Source organism: Periplaneta americana, chromosome 8 (assembly GCF_040183065.1).
Source record: "Periplaneta americana isolate PAMFEO1 chromosome 8, P.americana_PAMFEO1_priV1, whole genome shotgun sequence".
Classification (NCBI taxonomy): Eukaryota; Metazoa; Arthropoda; class Insecta; order Blattodea; family Blattidae; genus Periplaneta; species Periplaneta americana.
In genome coordinates, this window is record NC_091124.1 from 39415468 (window position 1) to 39429709 (window position 14242).

The 14242-nt window shown below is 35.0% G+C and overlaps 1 protein-coding gene and 1 long non-coding RNA gene across 7 annotated transcripts in view; one reads left to right on the plus strand and one right to left on the minus strand.

The window, feature by feature from the left end:
- The window catches only part of LOC138704671 (uncharacterized), a 464077-nt gene that overhangs the window by 248477 nt on the left and 201358 nt on the right, over positions 1–14242 (minus strand). The gene's annotated exons all lie outside the window — the stretch shown is intronic.
- The window catches only part of Srrm1 (Serine-arginine repetitive matrix 1), a 143580-nt gene that overhangs the window by 104603 nt on the left and 24735 nt on the right, over positions 1–14242 (plus strand). For all 6 annotated transcript variants that reach the window (XM_069832759.1, XM_069832761.1, XM_069832760.1 and 3 more), the window contains 2 exons: positions 10014–10396; positions 11660–11793. In XM_069832759.1, coding sequence (XP_069688860.1) covers positions 10014–10396; positions 11660–11793 — 517 coding nt within the window. The remainder of the gene's footprint in view (positions 1–10013; positions 10397–11659; positions 11794–14242) is intronic.

Sequence of the window (14242 nt, forward strand, 5' to 3'; positions counted from 1 at the left end):
CTTGCCTAAATCAGGTTTCTCATATGCCCATTAAAATTGATTTGGGCTCTCCGCAACCGTCATGTTATAATGCCTATAAATTACCATTTCCATCATTTGCTTGAGGCATCAATTGATTGAATGATTCAGTTAATTTATTAAGTGGCGTGCTATGTACACATAAGCAGCATGGGTCTTTTGTGCACCACTTTTTCCTTACTTTTTAGTTGCAGTCTTAGTTTTTTTTTTATTAGCTCCAGAAAACACTGCGCAAAGTTAGGATTGGTATTTCCTTAAAAACTGAATATCGTGTTCCTTTTCAGAGGCTTCTCCTTCAGAAAGACAAAGTGGACAAATGGAGTCTTCTTAAAAGAAACTTTGTCATCACGTAATCTGACATTTTTATTTATTTTAAGAGGAGTGTTATGTACAGCTACAGAATTAAAATTTGGATCTAGTCTTTATGGGAGTCCACATGTGTGTAGGCAACAATTTCACACGACTGTCCACAAGTAGCATATATATACAGGGGCTCCTCTTGTTTACTGCACATGCGCAGTTTGTTGTAAGTGAAACTTGCACAGTAAGGGAGCTCCAAATTTATTTTTGTATGTGTACACATAACAACTTGGGGTATTTTACATACCCTTTGTCTCCTAACTTATTAGTTCCAGCTTTAGTTTATATATGCATGGTTTTTCAAAAGTAACATATAATTGCAATTAAAATTTGATGAGGGGATTTTGGACAAAAAGTTCAGACACGTCAAACCTTGTATTTGTATGTACGAGGGACGTTCCATATTGAATTACACTTTATTTTTTTACACTCACCCAGAACCTCTATGCCTCGGAAGATACATCCACTTTCTCAATACAGGGTGTCTCATTTATCTTGTGCACCTATGATAACTTTTTTGTTTGGATAGGTATTGGAATTTTTGTTTTTGAGAGTTATGTTAGAACAAGGGGCTAACATGAATGTGGAGATTTGGTGCACGTAACTACATTATGGTACAAGATACACGTGACGTCATCAATTTTTCAAATAGCACTACATACTTTAATCATGTTACATTGATTACACACATTAAGACGAGTTCAAAAAAGTATCACAATGTCACCTCCGTTGATGTGCAGCCACGTTTCCAGCCATCCACCCAGTTGTACATGGTTTTTCGTGACAATGCATGCTCACCACACACTGCCACCAATCGCCTGTGAATATCTGCAGTGTTTACACCCTCTTTTCACAAAAACCACGTCGTCCAGCACTGTCCTTGATGATCACTCTCCATGCTGTCCAGTCACATAATGACAGTAATTGGAGAAATGCGCTGTACTTTGCAGGAATTACACTCCTCTGTATCGTGCTGCCACCTGCGGGCAGACCAATGTACTACATGCTTGCAACTGTAATGACAAGCCAAATGGCAGACCATAGATGGTGGGAAATTTGAAAGTGTAAATTAATATGGAACACCCCTTGTATTGTTAGTCAACAACCTGAAAACTGGTTGGAACTTCATAAGTGACACCAGTAAACCAAGAGATAGTGGAGTAGGGTGGCCAGTTCCCCCTCCATTGCATACATCGCTGACTAGTAACATAGTTCACTAATCAGACTTGAGATGTATTCAACAATTAGAGTGTGATCTCAAAACCCACTCAGTCCATTTGGCCATTTTTATGATTTATACATACATGATTATGTTTGAGCCCTGTATCATTATATTATTTTAAGCTTGTTTTCTTCCAAAACAACGCCAATTCTTGTCTGTCTAAAAGGTTGTGTTATTGTGCATATCACTTGAAAACTCGTTCAGTCCGTAGACCTGGGCATAAAAAAAAAACTAACCCATTCCTTTCATAAAAATTGACTTAACGTGTTTTGGGATCATACTCTTCAATTGTTCTTCCTCTGACATATCGTCACGTGAGATGTCTGATAATAGATGTATCAGCCAGAATCTCAATCAGAGGTAACCATGTATATAGAAAAGAATATTTTTGTAGAAACAAATATTTTTGAGACTATTGAGAACATTTTTAATTGACACACTATAGTTTTTTTTATATATCTCAAAGGGCAATTTTTTTTTACGTAATATTTCATTTGTATACAAACTGCTGAGCATTCCTACCAGAACCCACACTTTCTGAAGTCGAAATTGCGACAGAAAATCTGAAAAAGTACAAATCTCCAGGTATTGATCAAATTCCAGCAGAATTAATACAAGAGGGTGGAAGGGCATTATCTAGCGAAATCTATAAACTTGTACTTGCAATTTGGGAAAAGGAAATTGTACCAGAACAATGGAAGGAGTCCATAATCGTACCTATTTTTAAGAAGGGGGACAAGACTAACTATAGTAACTTTCGAGGAATATCACTTTTGTTGACGTACAAAATTTTGTCGAATATTCTTTTGAGAAGATTAACTCCATATGTAGATGAAATTATTGGGGATCATCAGTGTGGTTTTAGGCGTAATAGATCAACTATTGATCAGATTTTTTGTATTCGACAGATATTGGAGAAAAAATGGGAGTATAAGGGTACAGTACATCAGTTATTCATAGATTTCAAAAAGGCATATGACTCGGTTAAGAGAGAAGTTTTATATAATATTCTTATTGAATTTGGTATTCCCAAGAAACTAGTTCGATTAATTGAAATGTGTCTTAGTGAAACTTACAGCAGAGTCCGTATAGGCCAGTTTCTATCTGATGCTTTTCCAATTCACTGCGAGCTAAAGCAGGGATATGCACTATCACCTTTACTTTTTAACTTCGCTCTAGAATATGCCATTAGGAAAGTTCAGGATAACAGGCAGGGTTTGGAATTGAATGGGTTACATCAGCTTCTTGTCTATGCGGATGACGTGAATATGCTAGGGGAAAATCCACAAACGATTAGGGAAAATGTGGAAATTCTAGTTGAAGCAAGTAAAGCGATAGGGTTGAAAGTAAATCCCGAAAAGACAAAGTATATGATTATGTCTCGTGACGAGAATATTGTATGAAATGGAACTATAAAAATTGGAGATTTATCTTTCGAAGAGGTGGAAAAATTCAAATATCTTGGAGCAACAGTAACAAATATAAATGACACTCAGGAGGAAATTAAATGCAGAATAAATATGGGAAATGTGTGTTATTATTCGGTTGAGAAGCTTTTGTCATTTAGTCTTCTGTCAAAAAATCTGAAAGTTAGAATTTATAAAACCATTATATTACCGGTTGTTCTGTATGGTTGTGAAACTTGGACTCTCACTTTGAGAGAGGAACAGAGATTAAGTGTGTTTGAGAATAAGGTTCTTAGGAAAATATTTGGGGCTAAGAGGGATGAAGTTACAGGAGAATGGAGAAAGTTACACAACGCAGAGCTGCACGCATTGTATTCTTCACCTGACATAATTAGGAACATAAAATCCAGACGTTTGAGATGGGCAGGACATGTAGCACGTATGGGCGAATCCAGAAATGCATATAGAGTGTTAGTTGGGATGCCGGAGGGAAAAAGACCTTTGGGGAGGCCGAGACGTAGATGGGAAGATAATATTAAAATGGATTTGAGGGAGGTGGGATATGATGGTAGAGACTGGATTAATCTTGCTCTGGATAGGGATCAATGGCAGGCTTATGTGAGGGCGGCAATGAACCTCCGGGTTCCTTAAAAGCCAGTAAGTAAGTAATACTTCATTTGTTTTATACAGAAGCACTTTGATTATGGTTACTATGGTAACAGTTTTATTGATGAAATCAACATAAAACAAGATGTTCTTAACCGAAAATGAGGGGATTAAGATTCTGATGATGATAGGATTTAGTAAGAGAATAATTAAAAAAAAATGTTCTCGATGTTGCACAACAATAGTCATAGAAATATTTTGTTTCTATAAAAATAAACCTTTGTATAGGTTTGACGTGTGATTTTGTCCAAAATCTCCTCATTCAATTTTAATTGCAATTATGCGGTACTATGAACTCTAGAAGAATTCTCCCTACGAAGTTAGATATATTTAGATATACTGTAACTCTTCCAAATATGTGCTATCTTGGTCCCTCCACAACATCTTTATGCAGAAGGATATGCTTGCACTCTTCCAAGATTGTCCACATACATTATAGCTTCGATTATCATCTTCAATTTCCACAAAATGGTTGTCAAAGTAAATATATATAATCAAATCATTTAAACTTTTGTTACAACAATTCGTTCTGAAAATAAAACCTAACCACATATGGGGCTAAATATCTTTCTTTTATGTTACAAATTCGAACAAAATTATGTGTTACAAACTTTCTGTAGATCCATTGTCCTTGTAACATGGCCATCTAAGAATATGCCAGTTGTTAATTGTAGTATAAAATTTGTAACTGCAGTAAACAGACATGGCCTCATGTCAATGTTTATTGAATTTTATAGCACTTAATAAATGTTTGTGTGACAGTGTTGAATTCTTAGGTGTCAATACTAATTTGTGTCTATTTATAAAAGGTGACACATGACAGCTGTCAAAGTTCACTGACTTAGAGGACTGTCACTTCCACGTTTCTCTCTTCTATCCTCGTCACCAGTAAACTGGGTTCATGTCAAAATCCCCCCTGAAATTGGGCACATGTGTCCACAGCATGTAGACAAAAACAAAAGTTTAACTGTCTTGAGTAACGATATTATCACAAGATTTCTCATGTCGATTATTATTCACAAGCTGCTAACATGAATGAATTATTCAGAAGGATGAGACCTTGCGAGATCTTTGAATAAGGCTGTTTCACGAAGAATAATAAATAAATAAATAAATAAGTAATAAAAAAAGACAACGTAATTTTATTACTTTTAAATAAGATATTTAAGTTGCTAGCATTATGTTTCATTGGCTGGCATGGCCTCCTGAAATATGAAATTCATGGGTAAACATTTGACAATAGCTGTAGAAATTAAGATTAGTGAAACAGCAAAAATAAACAAATATTTGAGGTTATAACATTTTATTTTGAACTGGGTGCTTTCAAGTAAATTATTGACAAGATAGGAGTTGCGATATTTAAAGAAGACTATTTAACAAATATAATAAGTAATTAATGTATAAGATAATAAACAAATTATTATTATTATTATTATTATTATTATTATTATTATTATTATTATTATATAAATAAAGATATTGAGGCCGTGTCTCAAAGCCACATTTTTAGCTGAAGTGAACTAGATAGTTGTTTAAAAAGCCGGATGTGACGTCAGAAGTCATGATCCAAAGCTCCATAGTGCATAGCAGTCAAGTCCGTAGTAGCTAGTAAACGAAAATGCTTGCTTGATTGCAGACTTGTTCACTAAACAAACATTGATACCTCATCAGCAATTGCGGTTATGCAATCTGAAGATGCTATGCAAGTGAAATAATGTAAACATAATGTAGAATAACACGTGAACTTTGAACATTGACATTGTTAGTACCTTCTTTACAATGTCTTAAACATTATTGTAATTAATATATTAGGTCCTGATGTTTTCCACATAACTCATAATGAAACTGCATTAGGACACTGCCTTCTTAATTCGGTGCTGCACCGTGATGTCATGGTTTTTAGAAAAATAGTCTATGAAGGCGGCCATGTTTCAAGCATACATTTCCAAGGCTCCCTAGTGTGTAGTTTACAAGTCAGCTAGTTGCTAGTCACTAATGTGTACCGGAAATATGGACTTGAGTACACTGGGCTGCAAAAGAAATATCATTTTCCGAGGATTTTACCAAACATGGTGAGGTGGAAAGTTATTTTCCTGAGATAGTTTTTTAAAAATATGTAAATACTACTTTTATAACATGTTCACGTTATTATTTATTATAAAGTGATTTTAAATTATTCATATACTTTTATGTTACAACATTAATAAGAATCAATTTCATTTTTGTTTTGTTACTGATAAGCTGCTATAATTTAATGTGTAACACTTTTATTAAGCCGCCAATGCTTATCTACTATAATAGTCATTTACATGAATAAGATTTTTACATGAACGTTTTCGATACCATTTTTTGTATCATCTTCAGATGCATTATAATTAAAATTAACAATTTTAATTTTTAATTAATTTTAATTTTAATTATAATGCATCTGAAGATGATACAAAAAATGGTATCGAAAACGTTCATGTAAAAATCTTATTCATGTAAATGACTATTATAGTAGATAAGCATTGGCGGCTTAATAAAAGTGTTACACATTAAATTAATAATAATACTACACGAAAATAGCGAAACTGCAGTTTATATGATATTCCACAGCCTTCCTTATTATCCATGGATGCTGTCATTGTTACAATCAATATAGTATACAGCCAGTTACGTTTCATTATTATATTAGCAAAAAATGTATCAATTTTATTACAAATATGAATATAAAATTTTATTATAAACACAGATTCATTCATTCAGTGTTCTGCCAAAGGGCAGGTCTTTCACTGCAAACCCAGCTTTCTCCAATCTTTCCTATTATCTGACTTACAGAAGTGAAAATTGAATCTAATCGAAACATTTAACTACACATTTCTCCTTTGTAAGGAATAAAAACTCTTTATAAAATTCAGGCCAGTTTGTATAATTATTTTATTGCAATGCCTTCTGTGTATCTTTATTTCTATTGTTTCCTAAGCGAAGTCCTCTTAACACGATATATTTCAAATGGATAGCGACTTCGACTCAGCATTTCTTTTGCAGCCAAGTGTAGTACGTCTGCTAGCATGGGCATCACGCAATATCATGGTGAACTGTGTTGTTAAGGTAACAAAGAAGATATTTAACATCTGAACATTAGGTGCTACAATATAATTATTAAAGAAATGAGCATCAGGTGTGACAAAGATTGTTTCGATAAGATTGCTGTTGATGGCTTTGAATGGTTGAAACTCAATATATTCTTACACTCCATTGCTATGTGAGTGAAATAGTCGAAAGAATTAGTAACTTTTGTCCTTGACTAGATATACCTACTCGACTGATGCAGTGTGTTGTGTGTATGACCTTGCTTCACATATCATGTGATAAAAGTAGGGATTCACAGAAAATGGTTAACTCAACTACTCTCTTCAGGTATGTGCCATTGATTCTTAATGCAATATTCCAAGTAAACTTTCAGAACCTTTCAGTAAATATAGGCAGCTTTTTCTTTATGTATGTCTGTCTGTTGTGGAGGTATTAATAATTACATACACATCTTTACTGGGGAGGTTTCGACATGTGCTCATTAACAGTTTTCTTGTGAATATTTTCATAATGCATATTTGTCATATTCATTGTTGCCAACTTATTCAGTATTTATCATTTCGTGCTATACATTTGTCAATCAGACAGCTGCGCAGTGGACCTCCATTGAACAGACATTGACTGGCCAACGTACTGTATTCCAGCATACAATGGAATGCTCAAAATTCTGCGTCTGAATAGTAGAATCACCAAGAAAAGCCTAAAATCTCGTATAAAAACTGCGGAAAAAAGTAAAATCAAGAAATGGGAAATATTTACAAGGTGGGAAAAATGACTGGGAATTTGAGCAATTCGCTATGATTGCATGCAATGTCTATACAGAAATTAGAAATAATGGTAAGAGGATAACCAAAATAATTTGCTGTGAGATTTAAATGTGTGTAATGAACGAAATGAAATAAGCTACGAATAAGTAACATGAGTGCTGCCTGGAAGTCAAAAGGAGGATAGCAATGACAGAGGAAGCTTTTAATAGAAAAAGGAGCATCTTCTCTGGAAAAAGTATTAAGGAGGAGACTAGTGAAGTGTAGTATTGTATGAGGCAGAAACACGACGAAGTGAAGAGAAGCATTTGAAATGTGACTATGGAGAAGAATGGTGCGTGTGAAGTGGACAGACAGAATAAGAAATGAAGCTGTGTTCGAAAGAGTGGGTGAAGAAAGAATGATGTTGAAACTGATGAGGAAGAGAAAAAGAAATTGGCTGGTTCACTGGCTGAGAAGAAACGGCCTACTGAAGGATACACTGGAAGGAATGGTGAATGAGAGAAGAGTTCGAGGCAGAAGAAGATATCAAATAATAGACGACATTAAGATATGAATCATATGAGGTGTGATCATTAAATTCCGAGACTGTGTCTGTTGTGGGTGAAGGGATCACATGATTGGCACTTGCGCACAACAGTGACGCTAGACTATCTTGAAGAGACATGACACAAAGTTTCAAAGCGCTATCTCCATTAAGATCTGTGTTACACAAGGTTTTGTTAGCACATACGTCCACGCATTTCCGAAATCAAGATTGACTCAGAACTGGAGCAGACAGCCAACATAAAATAATAAAGAGATTTGATTCATTTTTACAAGGAAACGAAAATGCGATTTATTTTGGTAAAAATAAGCAAAATTTCACCCGTCACCCCCTTAATGAAAAATCTTCATGGGGATAATTATCCAAAGGAGGGGCTTATGTGACTTATCTCATAAAATACGTTAAAATACTATCGCCTAGAATGTGTAAGTTTCAAACTGTAGAACAGTTGATATCTCATTATTTGTGGAAGTGTTTCTGAAAGGTCTTTCCCCCTCCTTTGCCATGTCCTGCAAAAAATGTCACAGGTAATAAAGGAAATTTCTTGTACTTTAATCGCGTGTTGTTTCCCTCCTCATTGACTGTCATTGGACAACATTACTCGTCAGCTCAGTCGGCTGAGGCTCTTGCATATCGGTCCATAGCTGCACTCAGACATGGGTTTGATTCTCGCTTGGGTTGATTACTTGGTTGGGGTTTTTCCTAGGTTTTCTCCAACTGGTATGGTGAATCCTCGGCCTTATCTCGCCAAATACCATCTCGCTATCACCAAGCCCATTGACGCTAAATAACTTAGTAATTGATACAGCATCGTTAAATAATAACCAACTAAAAAACCATTACTTGTCATTTTCATGATGATATACTATGTAAATAAAAGTAAGATTGTTCATACTACATTGTTTAAATTAAAATTTTATATCATCAAATCTAATTTAGGTTTTTAATTTTGTAATGCTGTAAATTATGTGTTTTATATAAGTTGCTTTTCAGTGTAGTCCCCCACCCCCTTTTTTTTTTAAGAAACACTGGTCTCTGAAATGTCTTTGTAATTCAAAATGGACGTCAAATAAGGAATTATCCATTTTTTGTAATATTATAAGTAGGGCTATGATTTTTAGGTGCTAAAAATCGGAAAAAATATTTATTTTTTTGTGCTAACAATCGGGAAAATATGTGACAAAAAAAGGAAAAATATTTAATTTTGTTTCAGTTATTTTATGTTAATATAAACAATATGCAGTATTCACCAATATAAATTATGCTGTCTCACCAACTGCTGAACAGTTGAGTACACAATGAGATTCATCCTCAAGTTGTCCATCACAAATGACTGACGATTATTGTGGAACACTGCCTTGTACTGGCAAAAAAGAGTGCCCTAACCATTGAGAAACAACATGCACTCCCTAAAGACATGTTTATGATTGGAAACGAAAACTGAGATAGCTGATGTTTATGAAATTATAATTGCTTCCTGAATCAGCTTTATTATAACTTACAAGGCATTCCTAAATGACACATCATTGTTTATGTGTGTTAGTTACAGTACAATTTTTTAGTGGTGACAGCTCTTATCGCTTGTGGTGAGAGAGCAGACTGCAGTTCCACTGTTCCACAGACAGGCAATTTCGAGAAACAGTTGCCAGTTTTCACGCCTAAGCAACTGCATTGATGATTAATCTGAAATGGTGCTTTCGTCGAAAATTATTTGATGAAAACTTAATTTTTGTATGTTTTTATGTGAACATTTGAAAATATGTATTTACATAACAAAAATCAAAATCTGTGTTTTTATGTAAAATAAAATCTAAAATATAAGCTCAGGTGACCTTGTCCAAAACTTAAAACACAATTACGAGTTTCTGTTACAGTGCAAATAAAATATTTATTTACCTAAGAATCCTAACCCTAATTATAAGTAATACATACATTTATTATTCTTTTGTTTTTAGGACCTCAAAAAAATCTCCAGACAGAGAAAGAAGTCGAAAGAAGAAACTAAGCTCCAAATCCCGCTCACGGTCTAGATCACACAGTTCTTCCTCTTCTGCTACAGAATCACACAAAAGCAAAGGTGGAAAATCTCAGTCTGGAGCGAAGTCGAATCACCATCGTTCTAAGTCTCGATCACATTCCAAATCTAGATCCCCAGTCAAAGGAAGAGGATCCAAGTCTCGGTCAAGGTCACCTCCTAAAAGACACTCGAGATCGCCTTTAAAGAGAAGGTCAGGCTCACCTGTTAAAACAACAGCAAAGGGAGGAAAAGCACGGTCGAGAAGTTCAGACAGCGCCAGCAGCAGAAGTGCTTCCTCGTCATCGGAACACTCTGATAAAGGTATGCTCATGTTTTTAAGGTGATGGACCACTGAAATTTGTATTTTTGAAGCTACTGGTGGGATTTTCTTCATTTTTAATCACTAAGTAGAGCTACGTCAATAAGTATATTCATATACAGTAGAACTTGGTTATAGCGACCTTGTTTTGTGCGACACCTTGTCTATAACGTCAAATCTGTGGTCCCAACTAATTTCGCATAAGACATATGCTTTTCTACCTTGCTTAATACAACAAACGTATATGTGTCTACCTCGCATATAACGTCATTTTCAACCTCAGTTTGGAATACAATTTTCTAAGAACCATTGAAACCTGGCAAATTCTTTACTGTCACCTTCTATCATAGACCTCTGAAATGCAGGCAAATTACTCATCCCATTGTAACCTGCCAGAATTCATGCAGTATTAATGGTACCTGCATACGGTCAGTTTCGACAGGAAGTTTTCACTAAGTGCACGCATTTTAACGTAGTATGGCCACCAAAGGAAGTGACTGACACTTTAGAAGCCATTAGAATTGTGAACATGTTCTATAAAGCTAGGGGAGGGAGCAGTGAAATTGCAACTGAAATAATGAACATAGAATGTAATTTAGAAAATATGTATTGGGCAAGTAGGAGACAACAGAGTAAAATGACTGATTACTTCACTCCTAAGTAAATAAGTTTGGTGAGTAATGAACAAGCTGTTTTAATACAGAATACTGTATTTATAATTGTACATGTATTTTATTATGTTCATGGTATGCTTAAAAATGAATACGTAAATCTAAAATAAGCCTAATTATATTTATTATTTTTCATTTTTCACCTCACTAGACTGATAATATGAATCTCGGTTACTACGACACTCGTTTATAACATAATTTTTAAGGTCCCTTGGATGTCGTTATAACCAAGCTCTACTGTACATTGGATGAAAGATGTTGCTATAGTAATTAATTGAAAAAATTGATATGCCACTGCTACCCATTGCATCCATTCAGTTTGTAAGATATTTTAATGTCTTTATGATCAAAGTGTAGCCAATAGTGAGATCCATGTACTCCGGTATTTGTTTTTTTGTGCCCTCTTTAGATCAAGAGAAAAAAAATATTACTTACTTATTCATACTTTTCCCTCCTTTGAATAATAGAAATATAGGGTAGACTGTTGTATCTTGAATCACTTTTTGCATTAAAAAAAAAAAAAACAAAATTCATTCATAACTTCGGCTTTGACTAAAAATTTCAGTCTCTAATAATATTTTATGTTATTAACAGGGAAAGGAAACAAAGAGGAAGATTTTGAAATCCACAAGAAAGAAGACAGTGTACAAAAGAAGCGTCATTATCGCAATAATAACAAAGATGACGACTCTTCAGGCAGTGACTCGGATATGGAAAGAAATAGACGGGTAAGTTAGAGTTCAATGAAATTGGTCTTATCTTGGTGCTTGAACTAACAAATAGAAATTAATGGGAATGGACACTGAGCGAAATTTCCTGCTCCATTTTTTGTGTGTACGCACTAGGTTAGCATTTGATTCTACTTTCAAAATGCTAGAGGTCAGTGTAATCAAGGAAGAGTAGAACAACAGTCCCTATTTGCTGGCGTGTTTGCTAAAAATATTTCAGCTGTCGATTGCAGTTGCCAGCGTTGCCAACACATAAATTGTATCCCCGTCAGTTTAACACCTGGAAATACATCAGAATCCGTTAAAATTAAAAAAGTACATAAGACTCACTCAATATATCTATATATAAATAAAAAGTAGATTTTAACACAACTTACTTACCAATCTTGATTAAAATAAATAATTCTTCAACCTCTGACTTGATTACGAGGATATCTGAAACAGGGGATTTCTTAACATGGTATGACACGGGCAGGGCTGTTCAAAGAAAAAGTAAAATTTCTGAAACATTAAACAATTAAAAACGACAGCAGCAAAAAAAGTCAAGAGGCGATGTAGATTGCAATTTCCACCACAAAATCCGTCACCCGTCAAAGCCATTCTTTTCCCGTCCGCTACATTGACATTCCGTCAGTTTTGACGGAATTTCCGTCCAGTTGGCAACAATGGTTGGTTGGATATCAGCGCCAACTCTAGGGAAAAGGCAGAAACTCATGCTCATGTAGGTATAGCTGGTTTGAAGGTAATTGAAATAAGTCACTGATACATCAAAGGTGTCCATAGTTATAATTTCCCTTACGCTGATTGAACTAGAAATTTTCTGTCCACTTATCTACAGAGTGTCCCAGAAGTCACGTACCATAGAATGAACAGAAATTCACATGGATATTTGATGTGCGTATATCCTATTGCATGCAGAGTTCCAATGTAACATTCCAAGATGTCAGGAGTTACTATTGGATATGTCTGTGATATCATTTAAATACCTGCGATTATGAAAAGATCAGACTAGTTCCTCATTTGGAGGCCATAATCACACAGTTGTGTCAGCTTTACAATCTGTTCCCAAAGGAACATTCAGTAAATGTGTTGCAAGATTGGACAAGAAAATCTATGAGTTGTCAGACAACTCACAAAATGAAATGTCAAATCAAGAATGTGATACCTTGGAATGAGTTTAGAATGACTGACTGTATCACCCCTCTGAACCTCTGAATCAGCAGGACAGGTACATCAAACATATCTTGTGTTTAGCCTATGGGCCAATTCACACGGGGATAGTTTACATGAGTCAAGTACTTGGAGCAAGTCGACTTTCCTTCAACTTTCCCTGTGTGATATGGTCGAGACAGTCAAGTTGTGACTTGGCGGTCAAGCAGAATTTGAGTTGACAACCCGTCAACTTTTGTGTCCACTTTCCCGTCATGTGACCAACTTGACTCACCGCTTCCTGTGTATGAATGCGAACTTGTAGCAACTTGGCAAATAGAAAGTTTGTAGTTTTAGGCCTATTGTCGAAGTAAATTAATAATTATTAATAGTGAGCACCTCTAAGTAGAATTCCAACGATATCATAAAGTTTTTGGAAGTGTATGAGAAGTATGAACTTGTATGGAATATACGTGACAAAGAATACCTCAATAAAAACAAGCGGGAATTATTATTCCAGAAACTAGTCAGTGAACTCATGGAACAAGGTTTCGAAAACATAGATGTAGAAGTGGTTCAAAAAAAGTTAAAAACCCTTAAAACAGGACTCATTCTGAGATGTTTCCTGTATTCTGCAGGATCTTCTTCAGCTAATTCTTTCAACAAGGTATTAGATGCACCGTGCATAATTCTTCTACAAATCCATTTCTTAACCCATGTTCTCTTTTCCTTTTTTTCAAGACTGTTTTGTAATTCATACAACAACAAGGCGTCAATTAGCTGCACTCATGCTTGAATATGTGCTGGTGGCATCTTCAGTTTCACCAAACTAAAAATGCCAGTTCACTATTGATTTTTATTAACTATAACAGAATACAAGAATTCAAACACCACTACGAATACAACATTCAGCGCGCGCTTTTTTTTCAAGCATGGTTTCAAGTTTAATGTCTCCGTGTGATCACAAATATAACATCAAGTTTAGAGGCTTCAAGCACTTGACTCCTGTAAACTATTCCCGTGTGACTCGGGTTTATGGTGCGTGACTTCTGGGACACTCTATACATCAGTGGTCATCAGAACACTGCACTCTCAGTCTAGCATCTCTTACCCGTTTTTCGTTTCTCGTTTTTAATTTGTATTTATTTTTTTATGTCTTGGATTTTTGTAGCTAACTGTTGTTTCCTATGATATAGGCCTATCAATCAGAATCTTAGTCAGAGATAATGAAATGAGTTAAACATACGAAAAAGTGTCATCTTTGTAACATTAATGTTTTTAAATTTTGTGTTACGATTGT